Source organism: Papaver somniferum, unplaced genomic scaffold (genome assembly GCF_003573695.1).
Source record: "Papaver somniferum cultivar HN1 unplaced genomic scaffold, ASM357369v1 unplaced-scaffold_31, whole genome shotgun sequence".
Classification (NCBI taxonomy): Eukaryota; Viridiplantae; Streptophyta; class Magnoliopsida; order Ranunculales; family Papaveraceae; genus Papaver; species Papaver somniferum.
The window spans coordinates 1,494,135-1,517,725 of NW_020642151.1; the positions used below are offsets into that span (position 1 = coordinate 1,494,135).

Below are 23,591 nucleotides of genomic sequence, written 5' to 3' on the forward strand. Positions count from 1 at the left end.
AAACTTCGTCTTATTTTTAAAAGAGAATTTATGATGGAAGTTGATCATTATGCTGTTCAAGGGTTACTATCAGGTGAAGAAGGGCTAAAATTAACTCAAGCAGGTATTAAGAAAGCTTATAAAACCAAAGCCCGAGAGTTATATCCATACGTCAAGTTATGCTTTGAAAACATGAGACTTTTTACAATTACAAAGTAAAGTTGCAAGTCGAAACTTTTTTCTCTTAACTGAACTTTAGTTAGTAAGAAAAAAATGTAGAGTTTGGTCGAGTTGATTTTTTTTTCTCCTAACCGAACTTTTCTCTTAAATTTATGTTGTTGAGTTTTAATTTTTCTTTTCCTCAGAAATTTTTTTCGTTTACATTCCAATTTTTTCTCAAAAAATGTAGAGTTCGGTCGACTTGAAACCTATACTTCTAGTTCGTTTACATTCCAATTTTTTTCCTAACGGGACTTTTCTCTCAAAAGTTATATATTAAGTTGGATTACGTCATAATTCTTTCCTCCTAAAAAACTTTCCTTCTAGCATAGCTGGTCATCCCCTTCCACAAAGGTTTCATGCATTCTAGGAGGTCCCAGATTCCATCTCAGATGGCGCAATATTACAGAATTTGATGTGGAAGGTAGAATTAGCTTGCCTTTTTGCGACAGAATCATCCCCTATCAACTTCTAAATTCCCATGGTCCCCAAAAAAAGAATCATTCTACTTTTGCTTCTAATTTTAGGTCCAGTAAGGCCCATGAAGTCATTAAACCTTCCTCCATATTTTATGTTCATAATGAAACGCGAATTTACGGTTTCCTTATTTTGGAAGACCTTTTTACTCACGGAAAATGGGTCATTTGTCCAAATATTTTTAAAACATGGTTCAAATGGACGAGTAAAAATTAGTATGGGTGAAATGGACAAAAAAAAAATTAGCAAGGATGAAACTGGATTCATCCTGGCTTAAACTTAAAAAATAGTGAGGATGAAACTGGATGCATCTTGTGTAAATTAAAAAATAAGAAAAAGTATTTGAAAATTGGCAGGATGAAACTGTTTACATCCTGGCTATTTTTACATTTTTGTCCATTTAAACAGTATCAAAATCAAAGTGTCCTTTTCACCCAGGAATTATTGGTTTTGGTCTTTTTAACCAATTTTGTGTTTCACTTAATCATAAAGAATTAGGGTTTCCTTATTTTGTAAGAACTTTTTACTTAATCATGAAGAATATATGTAGTGTAGATTTTCACAATTCTATTTTCAGTGATGCTCTCTATTCCACCGGCTCTCTCTTACTGTTTACACTTTCTCAGTAATATAAGAATTTTTGGATTCCTTAATATGGTAGGTTAACGACTTGGAGTTGAATTAGGATCTCCATAGAATTCAAACTACTGGTGCTACTGTAATCTTGTTGGTGCTGTTGTAATCTTGTTGGTGGTGCATATAAAGCTAAGTTGGTCGTGCATAAAGCTAAGTTGGTCGTGCATATTAGGCTAAGTGTTACCATTATGTTCACCGAGTCTCGAAACCTAATTAAGCCGTTCCGCGGGGCCAGCTTATAGCAATGTGGACGTTCTCGTGCATATTAAGCTAAGTTGGTCGTGCATATTAAGCAAAGTGCTATTATATATAAATCTTGTCTTCGTATTACCCAATCTACATGGGATCTTCCTCTATATGATTAAATATCTCTGGTCCTCAATATCTTTCTAGGATTAAGAGAGAATCTATGACGGAAATTGATCATTATGCTGTTCTAGGGTTACCATCAGGCGAAGGGGCAAAATTAACTCAAGCAGACATTAAGAAAGCTTTAGATCCAAATCCCTAGAGTTACATCCAGACAAGTGTCCTGATGATCCCAATGCAAATTCTAATTTTCAAAAACTTCAATCATCGTACGATATTCTTAGAGATGAAATAGAGCGTAAACGCTTCGATCTATTGAGGTCTCGTGCACAGGATGATTCCACAAAATTTGGCCAAATGATGGCTTATTATCATGATAAAGTTGTTGCTTATTTTTGTCCTCCTAATCATGATAGACAAGTTCGAGAAGAAGAAGAGAGATGTCGTAAGCAGTTGAGAGAAGCTTTAGCAAAACTATTTAGGACGCTGTTCAACCTGGAACGTGGTTCTTCTGCTCCTGATTCTGAAAGTATCTCTTCTTCTCCTGATTCTGATAAACTAGCTCGAGAAAAACTAGCTCGAGAAGTAGAAGTTGATATATGCGTTGAGCTGTCGTTGGTAGGTCTAGAAATTATGACCGTTATCGGTAAAATAATTTCGATTGGTATTGCTGCTGGGAAAAGATACTACCAAGCTGCTTCTTCGATTGGTATTGCTGCTGGGAAAAGATACTATCAAGCTGCTTCTTCTTTCTATTCAGCAAAAGGGTTAGACATGTTCTTCCGCTTCAGAAAAAGGGTACAAGTTGATTAACAAGCATTTTAAAAAAAAAAAAAATTGGTTAAGTTATTTGGTCTTTTATAAGTCATATGACTATATTGGACATTCTTATGGATTGTATGTTCATTTGTGATTCTTAGCTAGAAACCCTGGTATAATTTAATTTAATTATGAATCCTTCACCAAATTTTTTTGTTAGCTTCCTTTGTAGCTTTGTTTTGCTTTTCTTGTAATCTTTTCTCTTTTTATATGTATATTCCACCTAGTGTGGTACTAATGTACTATGTCTTGTACTCCTTTTAATCTAATGAATTCTTCTTTGAGCGTCTTCCTCTTTATGGATAATGGAAACAAAAACAAATTGGAGATCTTTTGAGTTTTATCAGAGAAAGAAGTATATACACACATGTATTCAACTTACAAGATTTATGAGAAAACAAAAATGGAAAAAACATTCAGAGAAATATAAGAACAGCAGTCAGCAGATCCCAGTTATATAGCACATTTGCTGGAACCCATTCAAACTACTGGATAATAGCATAGCTCTGGTATTCTGTCCACCAATTCAACATCTTTGACCTTTTCTTCAATCAACCTCAGATTCCTCTCATTCCAAATATTCTACTCCAATGAACTTCACTTGGAATTAGAGATCAGACTTGGAGTTCCAAAAGTACATATCCATCTGGTTTGTGGAGTTTTTATTTGATAAATTTGAGTTTAGTTCAATAGTTGGCATGTTGGTACTTTTTGAGTCTTTTATAACACCACTACTTTTTTTTTTTTTGACAAGCATCATATACTTTTGTTATGAATAAGTCAAGCTTATTAAACATGGTTCAGTTTCTCTATTGCAAGATTTAGTTAAAGGAGCAACTCTTCATTATTCTCATTAATGCTGTGGCAAAGAAGGTACATTGGTGCATAATTTTGGCCAGGTACATGAATCTTAGGTAAGCCCGATGAGACTTGATATATGTGTGGCACGTAGAAGATGTCTTCTATCATTTTTGGATGATATGTAAGTGCAAAACCAATTGAGATATTCATGTGGTAGCACTAGAAAATAGCAATACCGACAAAGCGATCAGAATTAATAAACGACATCATGACCGATGGAAAAACCTGCACGGTTCGTGTAACAGGAGGTGCAAGGCGATAACATTCGATCTACATTAAGAAAACTAAGTATGACATCTCTCTCTGTATGATTATTTAGGTGATATGCTTGAATTCTGAACTACATATATGATGCATTGTATAAGTGATCAAGGGAAGGTTGGTATACTAAAGAAACTAAAAGGGGGGAAAACGGGGGAGTCATGTCAAGCCGGCATTTATAAACCTCGTGAGTACGATGTATTGTAATCAAAGGTCGTGATGTTTTTCTACATGGCAACCCCTTTGCAGTACTCTGCTGAACGCTCATATCAGGTACTTTGTGGCTCTATTTTATCAATAATAAGAGTAGATTAAGCACAACTTGCCAAATACTTTAAATCTTGAGAGTGTACATCATACCCATACATTGTATTGTAGTATAATATATTGAAAAAGAAAAAGGCCGAGCCCAATGCAAGTTTACAGTGAGCAACCAACAGAAAAGAAATGGGACTGCAAAACTGCAGAGGTAAAAAACTGCAATCCCAACCAATGCAGACAGACTGCAGTACACTGCAGGTACAAATACTAGCTCGCAGACTTCCAATTCATAACCTTCTTTTCCTACAGACCCACAGACAGCGACTACATCAGTTTGTTGAGAGTACACTAAGCCTGCACAGTCTGGAAACGCCACAGAAGCAAAAGAGAAAAGAGAACAGGCCACTGCAGTTGCATAATGAAAGATACAGGCCCCGAAAGTTAATTTGCAGGCTCCTCAAACTCGACTGCAGGTACGAAATCAATATTCCATTCCACTGCAGTTCCAAAATCGAAGTGACAGGTGACATCCCGTAACCTTTTTGGACTGCAATCCAAATACAATGACTGCAATAGACTATAAAGAGGACTCCCATATATTTGAAACACTAAACTGATGTCTTCACTTCCCACAAATGATGCTCAAGAATGAATACCCATTTCCCAATTATGTAGAATTTGATTTTGGGTGTTTGTTTAGTTCTATAATGTGAAACAGAAACTGATTAAATATATGAGCACACTGTAGAAAATTTGATATCAAAGACTTAATGAAAGAACAAAGAACTAAACTCAGAAAATACTTCTCTTGATTGATGTAAAACAACTCATGGCTCAACAACCTATTTATATGTTTAACAAACTTGACTCTCAAGCAATAAAGACTTTCCAAACATAAACTTCTAGAGAATTCTCACGCAAACAAACTCTAAAACCAGTAAAACGTATAACCCAAGTTTACTTCTAAATACCGGACCAATGTGTCAACCAAACTAGTTGATTCAGGTATTGGGTCAACAACACTTGTTGATCCACTCAAACTCTGTCAACTCTCATAGTTGATCCCTATCAACAGTATCAACAATACTTGTTGGTCCATAGTGTGATCTTCTCATTATCTTGGTTTAACCTTCAACATCCTCCGTTAAACCAAGATACTCTTTGTAAATCATTCCTAGCTTTCCACGCAAGTAAATGAAATTGTTAGACTTCAAAGACTTGGTGAAAATAACAGCCATCTGCTATTCACTTTCACAAAACTGCACAACAATTTCCTTGTTACTGACAAGCTCTCTGATGTAATGAAACTTAATATCAATGTTCTTACTCCTTCCATGAAGCACATGATTCTTAGTTAACGAAATTGTAGACTTGTTATCACAAACTATTGTTGCAGGTGTCTTTTTTTCTTGAAATAATGACTTCAACATCATTCTTAACCATACAGCTTGTGTAGCACAGTTGCTAGCAGCTATATATTCATCTTCTATTGTAGATAATGCAACAACTTGTTGCTTCTTAGATGACCAAGAAAAAAATCCAGTTCCCAACTGAAATCCATAACCTGATGTACTCTTTCTTTCTTATATATCTCCATCCCAATCACCGTTTGTAAAACCAACTAACTTTGGATCTTTTGAAACAGTATAAAATATTCCTAAACTAGTTGTTCCTTTAACATATCTCAGAATACATTTTGCAGCTTGCAAATGTGATTGTCTAGGTGATTCCATAAATCTACTAACCAATCCAACTGCACACATGATATCAGGTCTTGTAGCAGTTAGATATCTGAGACATCCAACAAGACATTTAAAATCTGTTGAATTCACTAGCTCTCCTGCTTCATCTCTTATCAACTTCAATCTCTCTTCTACTGGTGTTAAAATTGGATTACAATTATCCATATTGATACGCTTCAAAATTCCTCCTGCATACCTTTGTTAATTAATAAAAATTTCTCTTTCAGTTTGTTGTACTTCAATATCAAGAAAAAATGACATTAAACCAACTCTTTCACCATATCCTTCCTGAATTCCTTGATCATCTAAGAACTATTTCTAGTAAAAGTAAGATCATCCACATACAAACATATTATGATATGATTCCCAAGAGTATCAGCTTTCAAATATAAAGTATGATCATGTGGACATCTCGTAAACCCTTTCTTGATGAAATAAGAATCTATTTTTGTATACCAAGCACGTGGTGCTTGTTTCAAACCATACAAAGCTTTATTTAGCTTGTATTCTTCATTCTCATTTCCCTCCATAATGTAACCAGCTTGTTTCTCAACATAAACTTTTTCTTCCAGTACTCCATTTAAGAATGCTGACTTCACATCCATCTGAAAAATATTCCAATGCTTTGGTGAAGCTAAAGCAATAATCATCCTTACTGTATCAAGTCTTGCAACCGGTGAAAACACTTATGGACAATCAACTCCTTGTCTCTTTATATATCCCTTAGCAACTAATCTTGCTTTCAATCTTTATATTTCACCATTTGACTTATATTTTATTTTGTAAACACACTTAACAACAATAGGCTTCTCTCCTGGTGGGAGTGTTGTTAGTTCCCAAGTGTTATTCTTCTCAATTGACTCCAATTCTTCATTCATATATTGAATCCAATCTTGTTATTTAGAAGCTTCGTCATAAGCTATAGGATCACAATCTCCAAATAATGCAATGTTCACCACATCATCAACAGTATCTTCATTATCTCTTTATAAAACATAATCATTCAACCTAGCAGGTATGATATATTTTCTTCTTGGTCTTGTAGTTTCCTTTTGTGTTATTGCTTCTATTGTTGCTTCTTCATGATGTTCTTCACCATTGTATTGAATTTGCACTTCTTCTTCAACCATAATTGGAACAGTTCTGACAGCAATAGGTGGATCAACATTCCTTGTTGATCCAGTATTATGAGGGTCAACATTAGTTATTGATCCGTTATTCCAATTCCATTGTGAGTCTTCATCAAATATCATATCTTTACTTATAACTATTTTTCTAGTTTCTAGATTATACAACTTGTATCCTTTTGTCACTGAACTGTAACCAACAAGAATGCATTTTTCACTCTAATCATCCAACTTTTTTCTAAGTTATTTTGGCACATGTGCATATGCAATGCACCCAAAAATTCGCAGATGTCTCACACTTGGTCTTATTCCTCTCTAAGCTTCTTCTGGTGTTTTGTTATTCAAACTACTTGTATGACATCTGTTAAGTAGATACACTGCAGTATCAACTGCATAACCCCAAAAATTCTTTGGTAAATCTTTTGTTCTTCTTATAATTCTTGCCATCTCCATTATAGTTTTTTTCTTTGTTTCAGCTACACCATTTTATTGAGGTGTATATATTGCTAATAACTGATGTAGAATACCATGTTCTTCCATGAAACTATCAACTACAGTGTATTATGTTCCTCTATCAGTTCTTAATATGTTGATGCTCTTACCAATCTATTTCTCATCATAAGCTTTGAAACTTCTAAAATATTGAAAAGCATCACTCTTTTGTCTAAGCAAATAAACCCATGCCTTTCTACTAAAATCATCAGTGAGAGTTATAGAATAATTATTACCTCCATGTGAAGTTACATCAATAGGACCACACATATCGTTATGAACAATCTCCAATTCCTGGCTTTGTTGACTGGAAATGGATCTCCGTGCTGCCTTCCAAAGACACAATTTTCACATCTTGATTCTGGAAGTTCAATGAAAGGTAATCCTGGCACCATTTCCTTTTTTTGCTAAAGTTTGTAAACTATTAAAGTTCACATGTCCCATCCTCTTATGTCATAACCAAGAATCACTAGTGGAAAATGAGTATTATATAACCCACATCCGAGACCCTCATTGACCGTAGATGGATCGTTGACCAAATATAGTGGTCTCTGATACGGTAAAAACACGGAAAAAATCCGAGAGCCTATACAACAGTCTCTGAATAACTAAATATATTTACCATTCTGCCCTCCGATTCAGAGACGCTTAAACTGCGATGTTGATTTGGTGATTTTGTGTCAGGATTCTTGGGCCCACACTATGTATGGCCACGATGCAATCTGAGATTCTGAAGTGATCGGGCACGTGGAAGAAGAAAAAACCTTATCTCTTCACCCCCACCTCATGTCTTTCCATCTCTCTCACCTTTGTATCCCTCTCTCCCTTGTTTTTTCTCTCGTTTGCAGACAACTAAAAACCCAAGCTTTCTCGAACAAAGATTAATCCAAGAAGAAACATCCCACCATGATTAAATCATATTACTAGTGAAACCCTGAAACCTTTAATTTCGATATCCATCTCAATTGAATCAGTGTGAAAAATTTTTTTCTATTTAGAAATTAATGTCAGGGAAAACCTTCTTGGGTTTAAATCAGCTACAATCGATTTAGAACTGTCATGTAGAAGATTTCTCAGTACATTTTTTCAACGTTTTGTGATGTTAGTTTGCTACAATCTAGGGATTTATCTGTATTCTGTCTTTTTTTTTCAATTTGGGATTTATGGGTTTCTTGATGAGGATGATGTAAAGTCATTAGAAGTTCAATTTGTAGAAACTTTAAGGGCATCAAGGTAGTGTCAATGGAGATGTTCTTCCAACTTCTAATAGAAATAAGGCTTTTACTTCAATGGGTTTTTTTAACGTTATTTTTGATCAATTAGTGATTAGGGTTTTTAATGTGATGTGTGTATTTTGCAGCTGGAAGTTATATCATGAACAAAAGAGTAAAACATCTTCCTAGTGCAGAAGTTAATTAAGATCGAAATAACGAATTCGATTATTCCAAGATCCACATATGAAATTCAAGTATAAATGTTTTTATTTCCCTCTTTGCTTAGATTTGATTTTGAGTTTTGAAACCCTAGATTTTTATCTGCAGATTGATATTTGTCTTTTTTCTTTGCAGGTGTTGAATATTATTTGCTTTCAGAAACAATCCAATGAAACGATGAGGTAATTTATTCAATTTTCTTAAGTGATTCTTCAATAATTGGGGAGTTACATATGGGTTTTGTGAATGGAATGTTGAAAAGTATTATTTTGGGTTATACATTTGTCGATGAAGGTGAATTGAGAAATTGTAATTTGAGTAATGTTATGGGTTTGATCTATTTTTCATGTAGTATTATTAATTGAGTGGTGACCCCGTTTTTCATTAGGTGTTATTGGAAGAATGGATGCGCTCTTGGTTTGGCAGGAGATTCCATCAGGGTTTCTCTCCGTGCAGCCATTAGATTTTCTTATTTATATGTTTGCGGTAAGAACAAGAGTATCTCCAGATGAGATAAGGGTGTAATTATACCTATGTAAGGGTGTTAAAATAAAATAACTCTTTTGGTGCTAGTTTCCAAAATCTAGCTCATTTGAAACAACATATGAAGAGCCATTCGCTTGGTGGTAGTTGGTTCTGCAGCTGTTGGCGGTGGCCTCGTGTTAGCTTTGGTATCTTTGATCCTTAATTCATATTTGATTTTACATTGTAATATATTTCTACATGGTAGTTCAGGAGTTTTCATAGCTATTCTTTTGGGAGTCTCATGTATGCTTATAAAGAGCACAGGTATACTTTGAACTTATCTTGTTTTAAATGTCAATTTACAGCTACAACAACAAAGAATGTCTGTCTGTTGCTTTACTATCTTCAATATGCTGTAATCGAATGCTCTTTATTGCTTCGATCCAGATATTTCTTATTTGTTGGATTGAAGTAGCACTACTTGTTGTTTTCATAGCTTTTTTTTTTCTTCAGATAGTGATGGTGATGGTTGTCTTGAATGGTGATTGATATTTCTTCACAAAGATTACCTCGTCTGATGGCATTACTGTTTTGATATCGGTATGAGTTTTGATTGTTTAAACCATCGACAATGTCTTATGAGATTTTCTCATATTGTTGTTTGAGTTTCCTTTCCAAGTATAGGATATTTATCAAATTACAGGACTGTATCTTGGGATTAGCTGAGTTTGACATTCATCTATGTGTATGTGTACTAATTTTTGAGTTGTAACAGGCAAGAGTGTTAACGAAGCATTTGAATAGGCTCAATGCGCTTAAGCATTGGATGCTTGACAAGCTTGGTGGTATCTTCGTAAGAATCAATAGTATCTTTATTGTGTATTAATATATTCATTTTTGATGTTTATTTGGATTTTGGTATTAATGAAATATTTTTATCTTCGTAGGCTCCATTCAGTGTGTCAAGATACGAGTGATACAAACACTACTATGTTTATCTGGCATAAACACATTTCTGCAAGTTTTGTTTGGAACCAGGTTACCGGAAGTCATTGGTGGTTTTTCTACCTATATTGTACCTATCCTTGATATTATCAGAGACTTATGTCTACAACGAATCATTGAACCTCATGAAGTAAGTTCCGCAGACAAACTTTGATTATCTCTCTACCTCTTTCCATTTATGCTTCTTAACTTTGATGATTCAGTTAAATTTATGCACATGTATTTCTACTTGCAGATATTTTAACACAGTATGATGGAAACTCAAGGAATCCTGATTGTAGCTGTAAGTTTACATATCATACTGGGATATAGTCAAGTATGGGGGCTTTTTTCACGGTACACATTCAATTTGTTTCTCAAGATTGTGTTGGCATATGTTCTAATTGCATCTTATTTACTTAGTTCTTCGTGATTGAATCACAGGTTTTTCAACCTTCTCGGTATGGCACCTGTAGTTGGATTGGTTGGTTTGGGGTTATTTGAGCGTGTTAACATGGGTTAAGATACCGTAAGTACTCTTCTTCTCCACAACTTCTATAATTTTTCACATGAATTCTATTCGTATAAAGTTGGTTATGAAATTTATTGGCATGGTTTATCTCTTTGATATGCATGAGGTATGAATTATCTTCGTCATTGTAACCCGTCAATTGTTCATTGTGATTTGAAGTAATCCAATCTGCTGGTTAACAACAACTGAATTTTGAAGATGAGCATCTTTTTTCTCCCTTTTTGTTACCAAGTGAAAAACACAACCGAGCTTGAGCAGTTAGAAAAGATTCCAAAATTCAAGGCTAGGCCACTGAATAAAAAGGTCAGTTTATAGATTTTTTAGTTTTTGACGCCACCATGTGAGGTTGAGATAACATTTACTCTTAGTATTAACGAGTTTAAGTATTTAATGTTACTCAAAATGTCATGTGATGAAGCCTCGGGAGTTCCACTTTGCAACTAATGAATGGATTCCTCCTGCAAGAACAGTTTTTGAGTTGTTTGAAAAGGTACAGACAACATAATCACTTTTCTCTTCTTTTTATGTGAAATTATCTATCTATAATTGGATAATCATTATCTAAAATGTTCTCTTACAAATTTCATTAAACTCATAACGCCATCACAATGAACAACTGCTTCCAAGGCTTACAAAACCAAACCCATTTCATCTTCAGAGGTACACAATGAATTGTAGCCGCCGCATTGAGGTTACTATGTACCATATGTTTGGAAGTTCATGCATTTGTACAAGTACCATGGATACGTCTGTGAACTTGATTGTCCCATACTTTGTAAAAAGTAAAGTCGTTCATGAGTTGATATGCATGTATTGATGAAAGAATGAATTGACTTTTGACAAATACAAAAGTTAAGCCTATTATGTCAATTTTTGATGGAAGATAGGTTAGAATATTTTGTGTTCAAGGATTATGTCTATTGAATTTCATTGTGCAAATAGTGATGGAAAACAGAATGAGTCCTTTCTTATTCGACGGTATAAGGTCGATCTTCGATCTACAATTTTTGTGTACATAACGTGTTGTTCCATAAGGTGTCTTATATTGATCTCTATCGACCGAGTCATTGTTTTGACATAGTTGTTGTTCCATGAGATACTTTGTGTCGAGCATGACAAATTAAATTGATTACTTTTGTGATTAGTTTAGTTGTGTATTTCGATTAGATTAATTATGGGTTTTCTTGTGATTAATCTAATTGAGTGTTTTTAAGTCTCCATAATCTTACTTATGTTGAGCATGTTTGATTAAATTAATCATGGGTTCTCTTATGGTCAATTTATAGCTACGGATCTTCAACAGCGGTGATACTAAACTTACAACCTTTGGGATCATTGGAGTACTTGGAAGTGACGAAGATTTCGAGGAATGTTTAAGATTAGACATGTGGAATAGGAGTTACTAGAGTTTCTTTATCTTTTTTGTATTCCATATATATTGATAGTTTTGTCACTAAAATTGACAAAGGGGGAGATTTTTAGAAGCATTGCTCGGTCGAACTCGCATGCGTTGCTATCTCAAGCATGTTTTTCAATGTTAGTGATCAAAACTATAAGTCTTGATTTCTAGTCTATTATATCTAAGTCTCGGACTAGGATAAAAAGTGTAGTTGAGCTCAAGGACTTCATGGAGATTCATCATACAAGTAGAAGAACTACTCAAGGAACCGGTGGAACTTCTCGACAAAAAGGTATGTGAAGACTTGAATTTATCCATCACCCAAAAATCTATCTACTCTATCTCCTACTCTTTGAGACAAGAAGTCGTATGCTATATATATAGACTGTGGTTATACACATTTGGTATTTCGAGCCGAGTATCCTCGCCTATCTATATCTCGAAATATGAGTTGGTAAGCTTTTCACTTTAACCAAGATTATCTTTACCATGTGACGAAAGTCATGATATGTTTCAATCATCTTGAAAATTGCTTTGACGAGAAATGGTGTAACAACTATATAACGTCCTCTAAAAATGTTTCAATGATTGAAATGAGAGTTTAGATTACATAACCAATGGTGGACATAAGCATTGTTGTGGAAACACATTTATGTATAAGTCATATTCCTTGAACCAAATCTTGCGAACTTTGTTGATCAAGAGAACCGGAAGAATAGCGTGAGCCAAGTCCGCGAACTGCCGAAGTTCTCAAACCCGAGAATTTCTGCTAGAGTTGGCAAACCACTTGCGTGAAACTAAGTCCACGAACCCAGTCCGCGAACCGGGAAAGTTCTCATACCCGAGAATTTCTGTTGGAGTTTGTAAACTCTTCCCGGTAACTTAAGTCCGCGACCTAGTCTGCGAACTTGAGAAGGTTATATATCTGAAGATGATTTCTGAACTTAAACTTAAAAAGACTAAGGAATGCTGTTTACAAACCGTGGATATAAAAGTTCATGAACCGATTCAAGTGAATCAAATCATCTTTGCTTCAATTGTGTCTTGTGTAGTACATGAGATTTCCTTACAATTGAACAACTCTCTAACTAGTTCATTTGAAATCATTTGAACTAGTTATGGTGAAGAAGAACGTGGTTGATATGGAATGCTCATATGGATAACCTTTTGGTTAACTATTCTTGAACAAACAAGTGCATACGTTTGGGTACGGTTAACAAACCTAGAAGCGTGCATTGTCAAGTTTGTGTAACAAGCTAAGTTTTTGATCTAACGGTTGAGAAATATCAGCTTGAAACTAAATCAGGTTTTCATCTAACGGTGGATATTGATTGCTTTGTTACCAAGGTAACTTAATTGCAAACCCTGATTTGGAAGACTATATAAAGGGAACTCTATTATCTGTGATAAACCAATCCCCACACCTCATGCGTGATACTAGTTTGCATACTAGAGTCGGTTCTCATTTAACCTTTGGTTTTCTTCTTCTAAAACCAGGTTAACGACTTACAGACTTCATTTGGATTGTGAAGCCAGACCGATACTACTTTTATCGTAGTTGTGTGATCTGATCTTGCATCTTCTATCATACAAGTACAATCAGATTGATTGGCTTGAGATTGATATCTACGATAGGCAAGATATAAAAAGTAATCACAAACATCTTCGTCTCATTGTTTGTGATTCCGCAACATCTTGTTTCGCTACCATACGATTAAGATTGTTGTGAGGTGATTGATAACTCTAGGTTGTTCTTTGGGATTATAAGACGTATTATCAATTGGTTCGTGTTCACCTTGGTTATAATCAAAAGACGGAACAAAACCTTTTAGGGTTTATCTGTGGGAGACAGATTGATCCTTTGATAGACTTGTCTGTGTGAGAAAGCTTTGTTTATTATCAAGTCTTCGACTTTGGGTCGTAGCAACTCTTAGTTGTGGATGAGATCAGCTAAGGGAATCAAGTACGCAGTATCCTGCTGGGAACATAGGCGTAGGGAGTACAACTGTACCTTGGATCAGTGGGAGACTGATTGGGGTTCAACTACAGTCCAGTACGAAGTTAGCTTGGAGTAGGCTAGTGTCTTTAGCGGCTTAATACAGTGTCTGTTCAATCTGGAATAGGTCCCGGGGTTTTTCTGCATTTGGGGTTTCCTCGTTAACAAAATTCTGGTGTCTGTGTTATTTCTTTTTCGCATTATATTTTGTTATATAATTGAAATATCAAGGTTGTGCGTTGATCAATCAATTAGAATATCCGACTTTTTAGTTGTTGATTTAAATTGATTGACACTTGGATATTGGTCTTTGGTACCATCCGAGTTATCTCTCCAGTATTTGATAAACACTCGCAGATTTCTATTTTGTTGAGTATATATCAAATTGAGAGATTGAGATATAACTCTTTGATATACTTTTTATCTAGATTGAGTCTGACAGTCTAGTTGATTCTCTAGAAAGTATATTGGAGTTTTTCCGTACAGTTTGCTAAGAGAAATATTGGATGTGGTTGTTAGACCCCCGCTTTTTCACTTCCGAAGAATATCCCCAAAACCTCCGGAATCATCCTTTAGAGAACCATCTGAATTAATCATAATGTCCGGCTCACAAGGACCCTGCCAAGAACAGCTAATAACTTCTGGAACAACAAAAAAATAATTTATCCTCCATCTCTGCGTAAACAATCTAGCATTAATATTCTCAACCTCCTGATGACTAGTGTCTGACATTTTAAATCTAACATCCTGGACAATGAGAAAACTCACAGCACCAGCAGAAGCAAATTGAGATCTAAACAATCTATTGTTTCTTTCTCTCCACGTATGATAGATATAACTATTCAGTACCAGCTTCTTAACTGTAGAAACATAGCTTCTCCCTTTAAAAGCATTAATGCACCAGGCTACTTCTTCATCCCAACTACTTTCCATATCCTTTACATACCCCCATTTTAAGAATCATACCTTTAATATGATAGAAGCAAAAGGGCAAGCATGAAAAAGATGATTTTCATTCTCATGGTCACTACATAATACAACTATCATCTTGAATAACTCTCCAATTGAGAAGTTTATTTATAGTTTTTAACCTTTCATGCAAGTTCAGCCAAGATATAAAAGAGTGTCTTGGGATATGGTTTTTAAACCAAACAAGATCTTATCCAGCTATGTTCAAGATTGTGATAAGAAATGCATTTATAAGTTTATTTCATAGAGAAATTACCTGATAAGCCTGATTTCCATATGAACATATCAACCTCAGCCACATTAATACTCCATAGAAGAAATGTCAGCCACGGTCTCCACCACAGTATCCTCCATACTATCAGGAAAGGCCCACTTCTCATCTTTAATGAAATCAGAAACCTTGCTCAGTTGAGAGATACCTAAAACATCAAGCACATTAGGATCAATCCAATCTGCAACTCTACTTTTAGGGTGCCAATTATCATTAAAGAAATTCACAGAAGACCCATTTCCAAGTATAACTCCAATAAACTATCTAGCCAGATCTTTGTGCTCTAAAATTATTCTCCAACACCAAGAAGACTCCAGAGGAACTGTTAAACTCCAGAAATCTCTACCTTTTATTAGATTATGCTTTACCCAATCAGTTTAAATGGTGACTTTACCAAACAAAGTCCCATATATGTCTTAAATTAGCAGCAGTATTGGTAAATTCTAAGTCCTTGACACTTAAGCCACCTTCATCATGAGTAGGGATGCCAACGGGTACCAAATTACCCGGAACCGAACCGAACCCGTGTGTGTCGGGTCCGGTTCTGGGCCTAAGACCGAACCCGTGTGTGTCGGGTCCGGTTCTGGGCCTAAGACCGGACCCGTCAGCAAAATCACTACTCGAAGGATAGACCCGTTAGGAACCGATAAGCTTTCGGGTCCTAACGGGTATTACCCGGCAAGTACCCGTCTGGTATCGGGTACCTGAATATTTATCTTTTATTTGTAAATTTTACTTAAAATAGAAAGATTAGTGTAATTTTGCTTAAAGTTTTTTCACTTATCCTTTATTTTCTTATGTTTAATCATAACTAGAACATTCATATAGATATAAATAGTAATTTTATATGAAAAATTACTAAATTCAAAGCTAATATAACAAATAAAAATTAAATTATCAAAAAATTTAGTTGATTTTTGAGGACCCGATAAATATCCATACCCGACGGATATTTAAAAGTTTTATCGGTTCCGGTTCCGGATCCATCAATTTAGGAACCAGACCCGAAACCATTAAGACCCGGAACCGGACCCATTGGCACCCCTATTCATGAGTATGACAAACATTAACCCAACTAATGGGGCTATGCTTTTTCCCCGTATCTGGCCCACCCAAAGAAACGTCTTGAATTTAGTGTTGAGCTCCTTAAATTAACCCAACTCCAACCCTGGTGTAGGTGTCAGTTTTATTTGTATTTACACATGATTTTAAATTGCATCAAACCAAACAGTAACTTGATATATATTTTGAAAAAGGCGTCGATTGAATGTGTGTCCCTCTAGGCGTAAATTATTACTTCACCGGATGCCTAGTAAAATTTATTTTTAAAATGATTATACTAAAAAATTTTCGATTTTTTTTTGCAGGATGAAATTGGTTGCATCCAGCCGTAAACCAAGAAAGAAAAAATTATTTGAAAAATAGCTAAGATGAAACTGGATTCATCGTAACTTTAACTAAGAAAAAAAATTATTAGAAAAATAATAAGGATGAAATTGGTTGCATTCTGGCTTAAAATAAGGTAGACAAGTTAATACAAATAATACTCTTATCCATTAATACAAATAATTATGTCCACAATTTAAAATAAAAAATGAAAATTTGGTCAAAATAATATAAGAGTATTTTGTCCATTAACTAAAATATGTGGATACATGTATTATTGAACTTTACTTCGTGATGACCAGGATTTATAAAGGGGGATACCAGTCCTATTAAGTGCTGATACCATTTCATCGATCCAACTGCCAGAATCGGTGGAATCTTTTTGTCCTATATGAAACGATATCAGCACTTAGTAGAACTGGAATCCTCCTTTATAAATCATGGTGATGACCAGCCAATAATGAAAGAATGGTATTTGTCCCCTTCAAATTTCCATGGACCACAAAAGAATCATTCTACTTTTAGGTCGAGTAGCGCCCGTGAAATCATGCACCCTTCCTCCATATTTTACGTCCATAACCAAGCATAAATATACGGTTGCAAGATATTTCAATTTATTCAAATCAAAATATTAATTATATGATTGCTTACAAGAATAAATAAAACATCAAATACAAGATAATTAAAACTCTAATATAATTATAGATATCAATTACAAGTATATCGTGAAGAGAAAGAGCCATAAATGGTAAAGATACCCAATTTTTATTGGTGTAGTAGGGAAGGATGATGGTATTAAACGGAATCAAATCCAACCACTTAATATGATCTTTTTTCTTTGAAAAGAGATGCCCTTAAAGGAAATGAGTATTTTTCCAGTAGTTTTGAATACCCAAACGAACCCGGATGCCCTAGATCTCTTATACTGAGAATAGATTCAAAGCGATACCATGTTGAAGAATTGATGTTTTTCAATCTAGAATAGAAATCCACAATCCATCCATGAAGATTTGAACGAACCGCACTGAAAGCGAAGATACAGATTCCACAAATGGAGATGAAAAATCGCTCCAAATAGCGAAGAAATATGTCTAAAAACAATAAAATAGTAGAGAACATGTTTTATTCGATTAACTATTGACTAAAACATTAGAAAAAAGAAAAGAAATGTTACTCGCATATGGTACAAAGAGGACCAAATCTGAGCAAGAGGTGGATGGAGCTAAGGTTTTTTATTTTTAATTTATTTATTTATTTTTTTGGAAAGGAAAAAGAGAGAGAAGTAACACCCTTTTTTCTTAATCATACAGAATATATGTATATAAATTTTCTCAAAATTCAATATTGAGTTATATTCCACTTGCTATCTCTACACTTTTTTAATAGGGATTACTAGACTTTGGTACTCAGTTTTTCTCCAAGACTACGCTTCGGTCTAATATTTGTCCAACATTAGCGCTTGGCACCTGGAGTAGATCTTAACCCTGTTGAGTGTCTATGGTCTTACTTTAATTAAAATTTGTTAAATAAAAATCTGTAAAAGTACTGAGTTTACAAGTCTATCCCTGGAAAAAAATAGTCTATGTCTCGGATGAGTTTGTTTTGCTCTTCTAACCCAGGTTATACCTCCTTTCCTGCATTGAATTCATACATTCCTACACAATCCTAAAATTCATATCAATGACCGACACAACCCCAGATCCACTAAATCCTGCCTTCCCTACAGAAATTTCAACAATCTACAATAACCCATTCTAACCGATTTCAGTCATGTCTTGGGTTTAATTATCCAGTTCAAGAGCAGCTCCAATCTCAAGCCATCTTTCTGACAAACATAAATTCAATTCAAACACGTTTTCTATATTTGAAATTATTTCTTTTCTTGGTTTCAGTTCTTGTCGTAAACCCAAATAGAATCGTACCCAATCTTCGTTTCCTTCTAAACTTCGAAATCCCTGTATTTCTCCACCAAACCGACATCTTCTCTTTCACTCTTTTCACATCTCAGTAAAAGCAGTTGCGTTTCTTGTATACACGGACATCAGGTGGTTCTTTCTCTCCTTCTTTCTACTCTAATTTGTTCTTGTTAAGTTAATTGATCAATCGAGTTTCCTTGATTTTTATTAAGAACACAACTGTTGTAAACTCCATCAACTTCTTTCCTGATATATTCAGACACAAAGCCATTGGATCAATTAATCTCCCAAATCAAAATCCCAACTTCTGAAGAAAACAAAACCCTGATTTACCGAATAAAACAAAACCATGGTTTACTAACTCAAATCAACATCTTAATTTCATTAAATTGAAACCTGATGTCTGAGTCAAACAAAACCATTATTTACCGAATTCAACAAAACCCTAGGTTACTGATTTAGATCGAAATCCAAAACCCTAACTTTTGTAAATGGAAACCAAATCTATGTTACATTGGTGGTGGATATGATGATGCTAAGGGAGAAACGATAATGGAGAATGAAAGATATGAAGAAATTAAAGTGGTGTAGACTGAGATGGATGCAATCAAGAGTTGAAATGCATGCAACCAATAGTTGGGAGAAGAGATAGAATAGGTGGGATTTTCTGAAGTTGTATGTTTTTTTGGGCTGAATTGGAGTGCGATTTTTTTTTTGATAAGTGTGCTGAATGTGCAAGTTGTATGTCTTTTGCGGTTATCGCGGTTACTAGGAATGATGGAAGAGATGGTTGCCATAGATTAATTGTATTGACAAGCTAAGAAGAAGTTGATTTTTTTTTAAATATTCAGAAAGGGTATTATAGTAAATTTATTAATAATTACATTTTATATAAATTTTTCAAAAATTACTAAACAAAAGTTAGGTTTTAACCTAATCAATTCGGGCCAGTGTGTGGTCTAGGCACCAAGCGCTAACATTAGAAAAATGTTAGACCGAAACCTAGTCCTGAACAAAACCTAAGTACCAATCTCCAATTATCTCATATAATAAGAGTTTTTGGGTTCCTTCGTATGGAAGGTTAACGACTTCGAGATGGATTTTGAGCTCCATAGAATTCTAAACTACTATGCTATTGTAATCTTACTGGTGTGCATATTATGCTAAGTTGGTCGTGGATATTAAGCTCACTGCTAATATTCTCAAGGTAATATATCTTTTTTACAACAACTCCGTATTCCCCAATCTACACGGGATCTTCCGTGCAACAACTTCGTATTCCCCAATCTACAAGGGATCATCCTCAATCTGATTAAACATCTCTCATCTTCAATATAAACAACAAACTTCGTCTTATTTTTAAAAGAGAATTTATGATGGAAGTTGATCATTATGCTGTTCAAGGGTTACCATCAGGTGAAGAAGGGCTAAAATTAACTCAAGCAGGTATTAAGAAAGCTTATAAAATCAAAGCCCGAGAGTTATATCCACACGAAAACATGAGACTTTTTACAATTACAAAGTAAAGTTGCAAGTCGAAACTTTTTTCTCTTAACTGAACTTTAGTTAGTAAGAAAAAAATGTAGAGTTCGGTCGAGTTGATTTTTTTTTCTCCTAACCGAACTTTTCTCTTAAATTTATGTTGTTGAGTTTTAATTTTTCTTTTCCTCTGAAATTTTTTTCGTTTACATTCCAATTTTTCCTCAAAAAATGTAGAGTTCGGTCGACTTGAAACCTATACATCTAGTTCGTTTACATTCCAATTTTTTTTCCTAACGGGACTTTTCTCTCAAAAGTTATATATTAAGTTGGGTTACGTCGTAATTCTTTCCTCCTAAAAAACTTTTTTTTCTGAAAACCTATATATTGAGTTCGGTTTCGTCACAATTTTTCCTCCTAACTGAACGAAATTACTTTTAAATTACTTCCATTAGATTCTGTTAGAAATTAGTATGGGTGAAATGGACAAAAAAAAAATTAGCAAGGATGAAACTGGATTCATCCTGGCTTAAACTTAAAAAATAGTGAGGATGAAACTGGATGCATCTTGTGTAAATTAAAAAATAAGAAAAAGTATTTGAAAATTGGCAGGATGAAACTGTTTACATCCTGGCTATTTTTACATTTTTGTCCATTTAAACAGTATCAAAATCAAAGTGTCCTTTTCACCCAGGAATTATTGGTTTTGGTCTTTTTAACCAATTTTGTGTTTCACTTAATCATAAAGAATTAGGGTTTCCTTATTTTGTAAGAACTTTTTACTTAATCATGAAGAATATATGTAGTGTAGATTTTCACAATTCTATTTTCAGTGATGCTCTCTATTCCACCGGCTCTCTCTTACTGTTTACACTTTCTCAGTAATATAAGAATTTTTGGATTCCTTAATATGGTAGGTTAACGACTTGGAGTTGAATTAGGATCTCCATAGAATTCAAACTACTGGTGCTACTGTAATCTTGTTGGTGCTGTTGTAATCTTGTTGGTGGTGCATATAAAGCTAAGTTGGTCGTGCATAAAGCTAAGTTGGTCGTGCATATTAGGCTAAGTGTTACCATTATGTTCACCGAGTCTCGAAACCTAATTAAGCCGTTCCGCGGGGCCAGCTTATAGCAATGTGGACGTTCTCGTGCATATTAAGCTAAGTTGGTCGTGCATATTAAGCAAAGTGCTATTATATATAAATCTTGTCTTCGTATTACCCAATCTACATGGGATCTTCCTCTATATGATTAAATATCTCTGGTCCTCAATATCTTTCTAGGATTAAGAGAGAATCTATGACGGAAATTGATCATTATGCTGTTCTAGGGTTACCATCAGGCGAAGAAGGGGCAAAATTAACTCAAGCAGACATTAAGAAAGCTTTTAGATCCAAATCCCTAGAGTTACATCCAGACAAGTGTCCTGATGATCCCAATGCAAATTCTAATTTTCAAAAACTTCAATCATCGTACGATATTCTTAGAGATGAAATAGAGCGTAAACGCTTCCATGATCTATTGAGGTCTCGTGCACAGGATGATTCCACAAAATTTGGCCAAATGATGGCTTATTATCATGATAAAGTTGTTGCTTATTTTTGTCCTCCTAATCATGATAGACAAGTTCGAGAAGAAGAAGAGAGATGTCGTAAGCAGTTGAGAGAAGCTTTAGCAAAACTATTTAGGACGCTGTTCAACCTGGAACGTGGTTCTTCTGCTCCTGATTCTGAAAGTATCTCTTCTTCTCCTGATTCTGATAAACTAGCTCGAGAAAAACTAGCTCGAGAAGTAGAAGTTGATATATGCGTTGAGCTGTCGTTGGTAGGTCTAGAAATTATGACCGTTATCGGTAAAATAATTTCGATTGGTATTGCTGCTGGGAAAAGATACTACCAAGCTGCTTCTTCGATTGGTATTGCTGCTGGGAAAAGATACTATCAAGCTGCTTCTTCTTTCTATTCAGCAAAAGGGTTAGACATGTTCTTCCGCTTCAGAAAAAGGGTACAAGTTGATTAACAAGCATATTTTATAAAAAAAAAAAAATTGGTTAAGTTATTTGGTCTTTTATAAGTCATATGACTATATTGGACATTCTTATGGATTGTATGTTCATTTGTGATTCTTAGCTAGAAACCCTGGTATAATTTAATTTAATTATGAATCCTTCACCAAATTTTTTTGTTAGCTTCCTTTGTAGCTTTGTTTTGCTTTTCTTGTAATCTTTTCTCTTTTTATATGTATATTCCACCTAGTGTGGTACTAATGTACTATGTCTTGTACTCCTTTTAATCTAATGAATTCTTCTTTGAGCGTCTTCCTCTTTATGGATAATGGAAACAAAAACAAATTGGAGATCTTTTGAGTTTTATCAGAGAAAGAAGTATATACACACATGTATTCAACTTACAAGATTTATGAGAAAACAAAAATGGAAAAAACATTCAGAGAAATATAAGAACAGCAGTCAGCAGATCCCAGTTATATAGCACATTTGCTGGAACCCATTCAAACTACTGGATAATAGCATAGCTCTGGTATTCTGTCCACCAATTCAACATCTTTGACCTTTTCTTCAATCAACCTCAGATTCCTCTCATTCCAAATATTCTACTCCAATGAACTTCACTTGGAATTAGAGATCAGACTTGGAGTTCCAAAAGTACATATCCATCTGGTTTGTGGAGTTTTTATTTGATAAATTTGAGTTTAGTTCAATAGTTGGCATGTTGGTACTTTTTGAGTCTTTTATAACACCACTACTTTTTTTTTTTTTTGACAAGCATCATATACTTTTGTTATGAATAAGTCAAGCTTATTAAACATGGTTCAGTTTCTCTATTGCAAGATTTAGTTAAAGGAGCAACTCTTCATTATTCTCATTAATGCTGTGGCAAAGAAGGTACATTGGTGCATAATTTTGGCCAGGTACATGAATCTTAGGTAAGCCCGATGAGACTTGATATATGTGTGGCACGTAGAAGATGTCTTCTATCATTTTTGGATGATATGTAAGTGCAAAACCAATTGAGATATTCATGTGGTAGCACTAGAAAATAGCAATACCGACAAAGCGATCAGAATTAATAAACGACATCATGACCGATGGAAAAACTTGCACGGTTCGTGTAACAGGAGGTGCAAGGCGATAACGTTCGATCTACATTAAGAAAACTAAGTATGACATCTCTCTCTGTATGATTATTTAGGTGATATGCTTGAATTCTGAACTACATATATGATGCATTGTATAAGTGATCAAGGGAAGGTTGGTATACTAAAGAAACTAAAAGGGGGGAAAACGGGGGAGTCATGTCAAGCCGGCATTTATAAACCTCGTGAGTACGATGTATTGTAATCAAAGGTCGTGATGTTTTTCTACATGGCAACCCCTTTGCAGTACTCTGCTGAACGCTCATATCAGGTAGTTTGTGGATCTATTTTATCAATAATAAGAGTAGATTAAGCACAACTTGCCAAATACTTTAAATCTTGAGAGTGTACATCATACCCATACATTGTATTGTAGTATAATATATTGAAAAAGAAAAAGACCGAGCCCAATGCAAGTTTACA

The 23,591-nt window shown here is 34.7% G+C and overlaps 1 protein-coding gene across 1 annotated transcript; it reads left to right on the forward strand.

Annotated features, from left to right (window-relative positions):
* The first annotated feature begins 21,314 nt into the window (after positions 1 to 21,314).
* On the forward strand, positions 21,315 to 22,034 carry LOC113341769 (dnaJ homolog subfamily C member 12-like). Its single transcript, XM_026586522.1, has one exon. The coding sequence runs from the start codon at positions 21,315 to 21,317 to the stop codon at positions 22,032 to 22,034; it is 720 nt and encodes a 239-aa protein (XP_026442307.1).
* Positions 22,035 to 23,591: the final 1,557 nt, after the last annotated feature.

What these genes read in the sequence shown, in the direction of transcription:
- LOC113341769 (XM_026586522.1), top strand. Translation starts at nt 21,315, where the DNA reads ATGACGGAAATTGATCATTATGCTGTTCTAGGGTTACCATCAGGCGAA.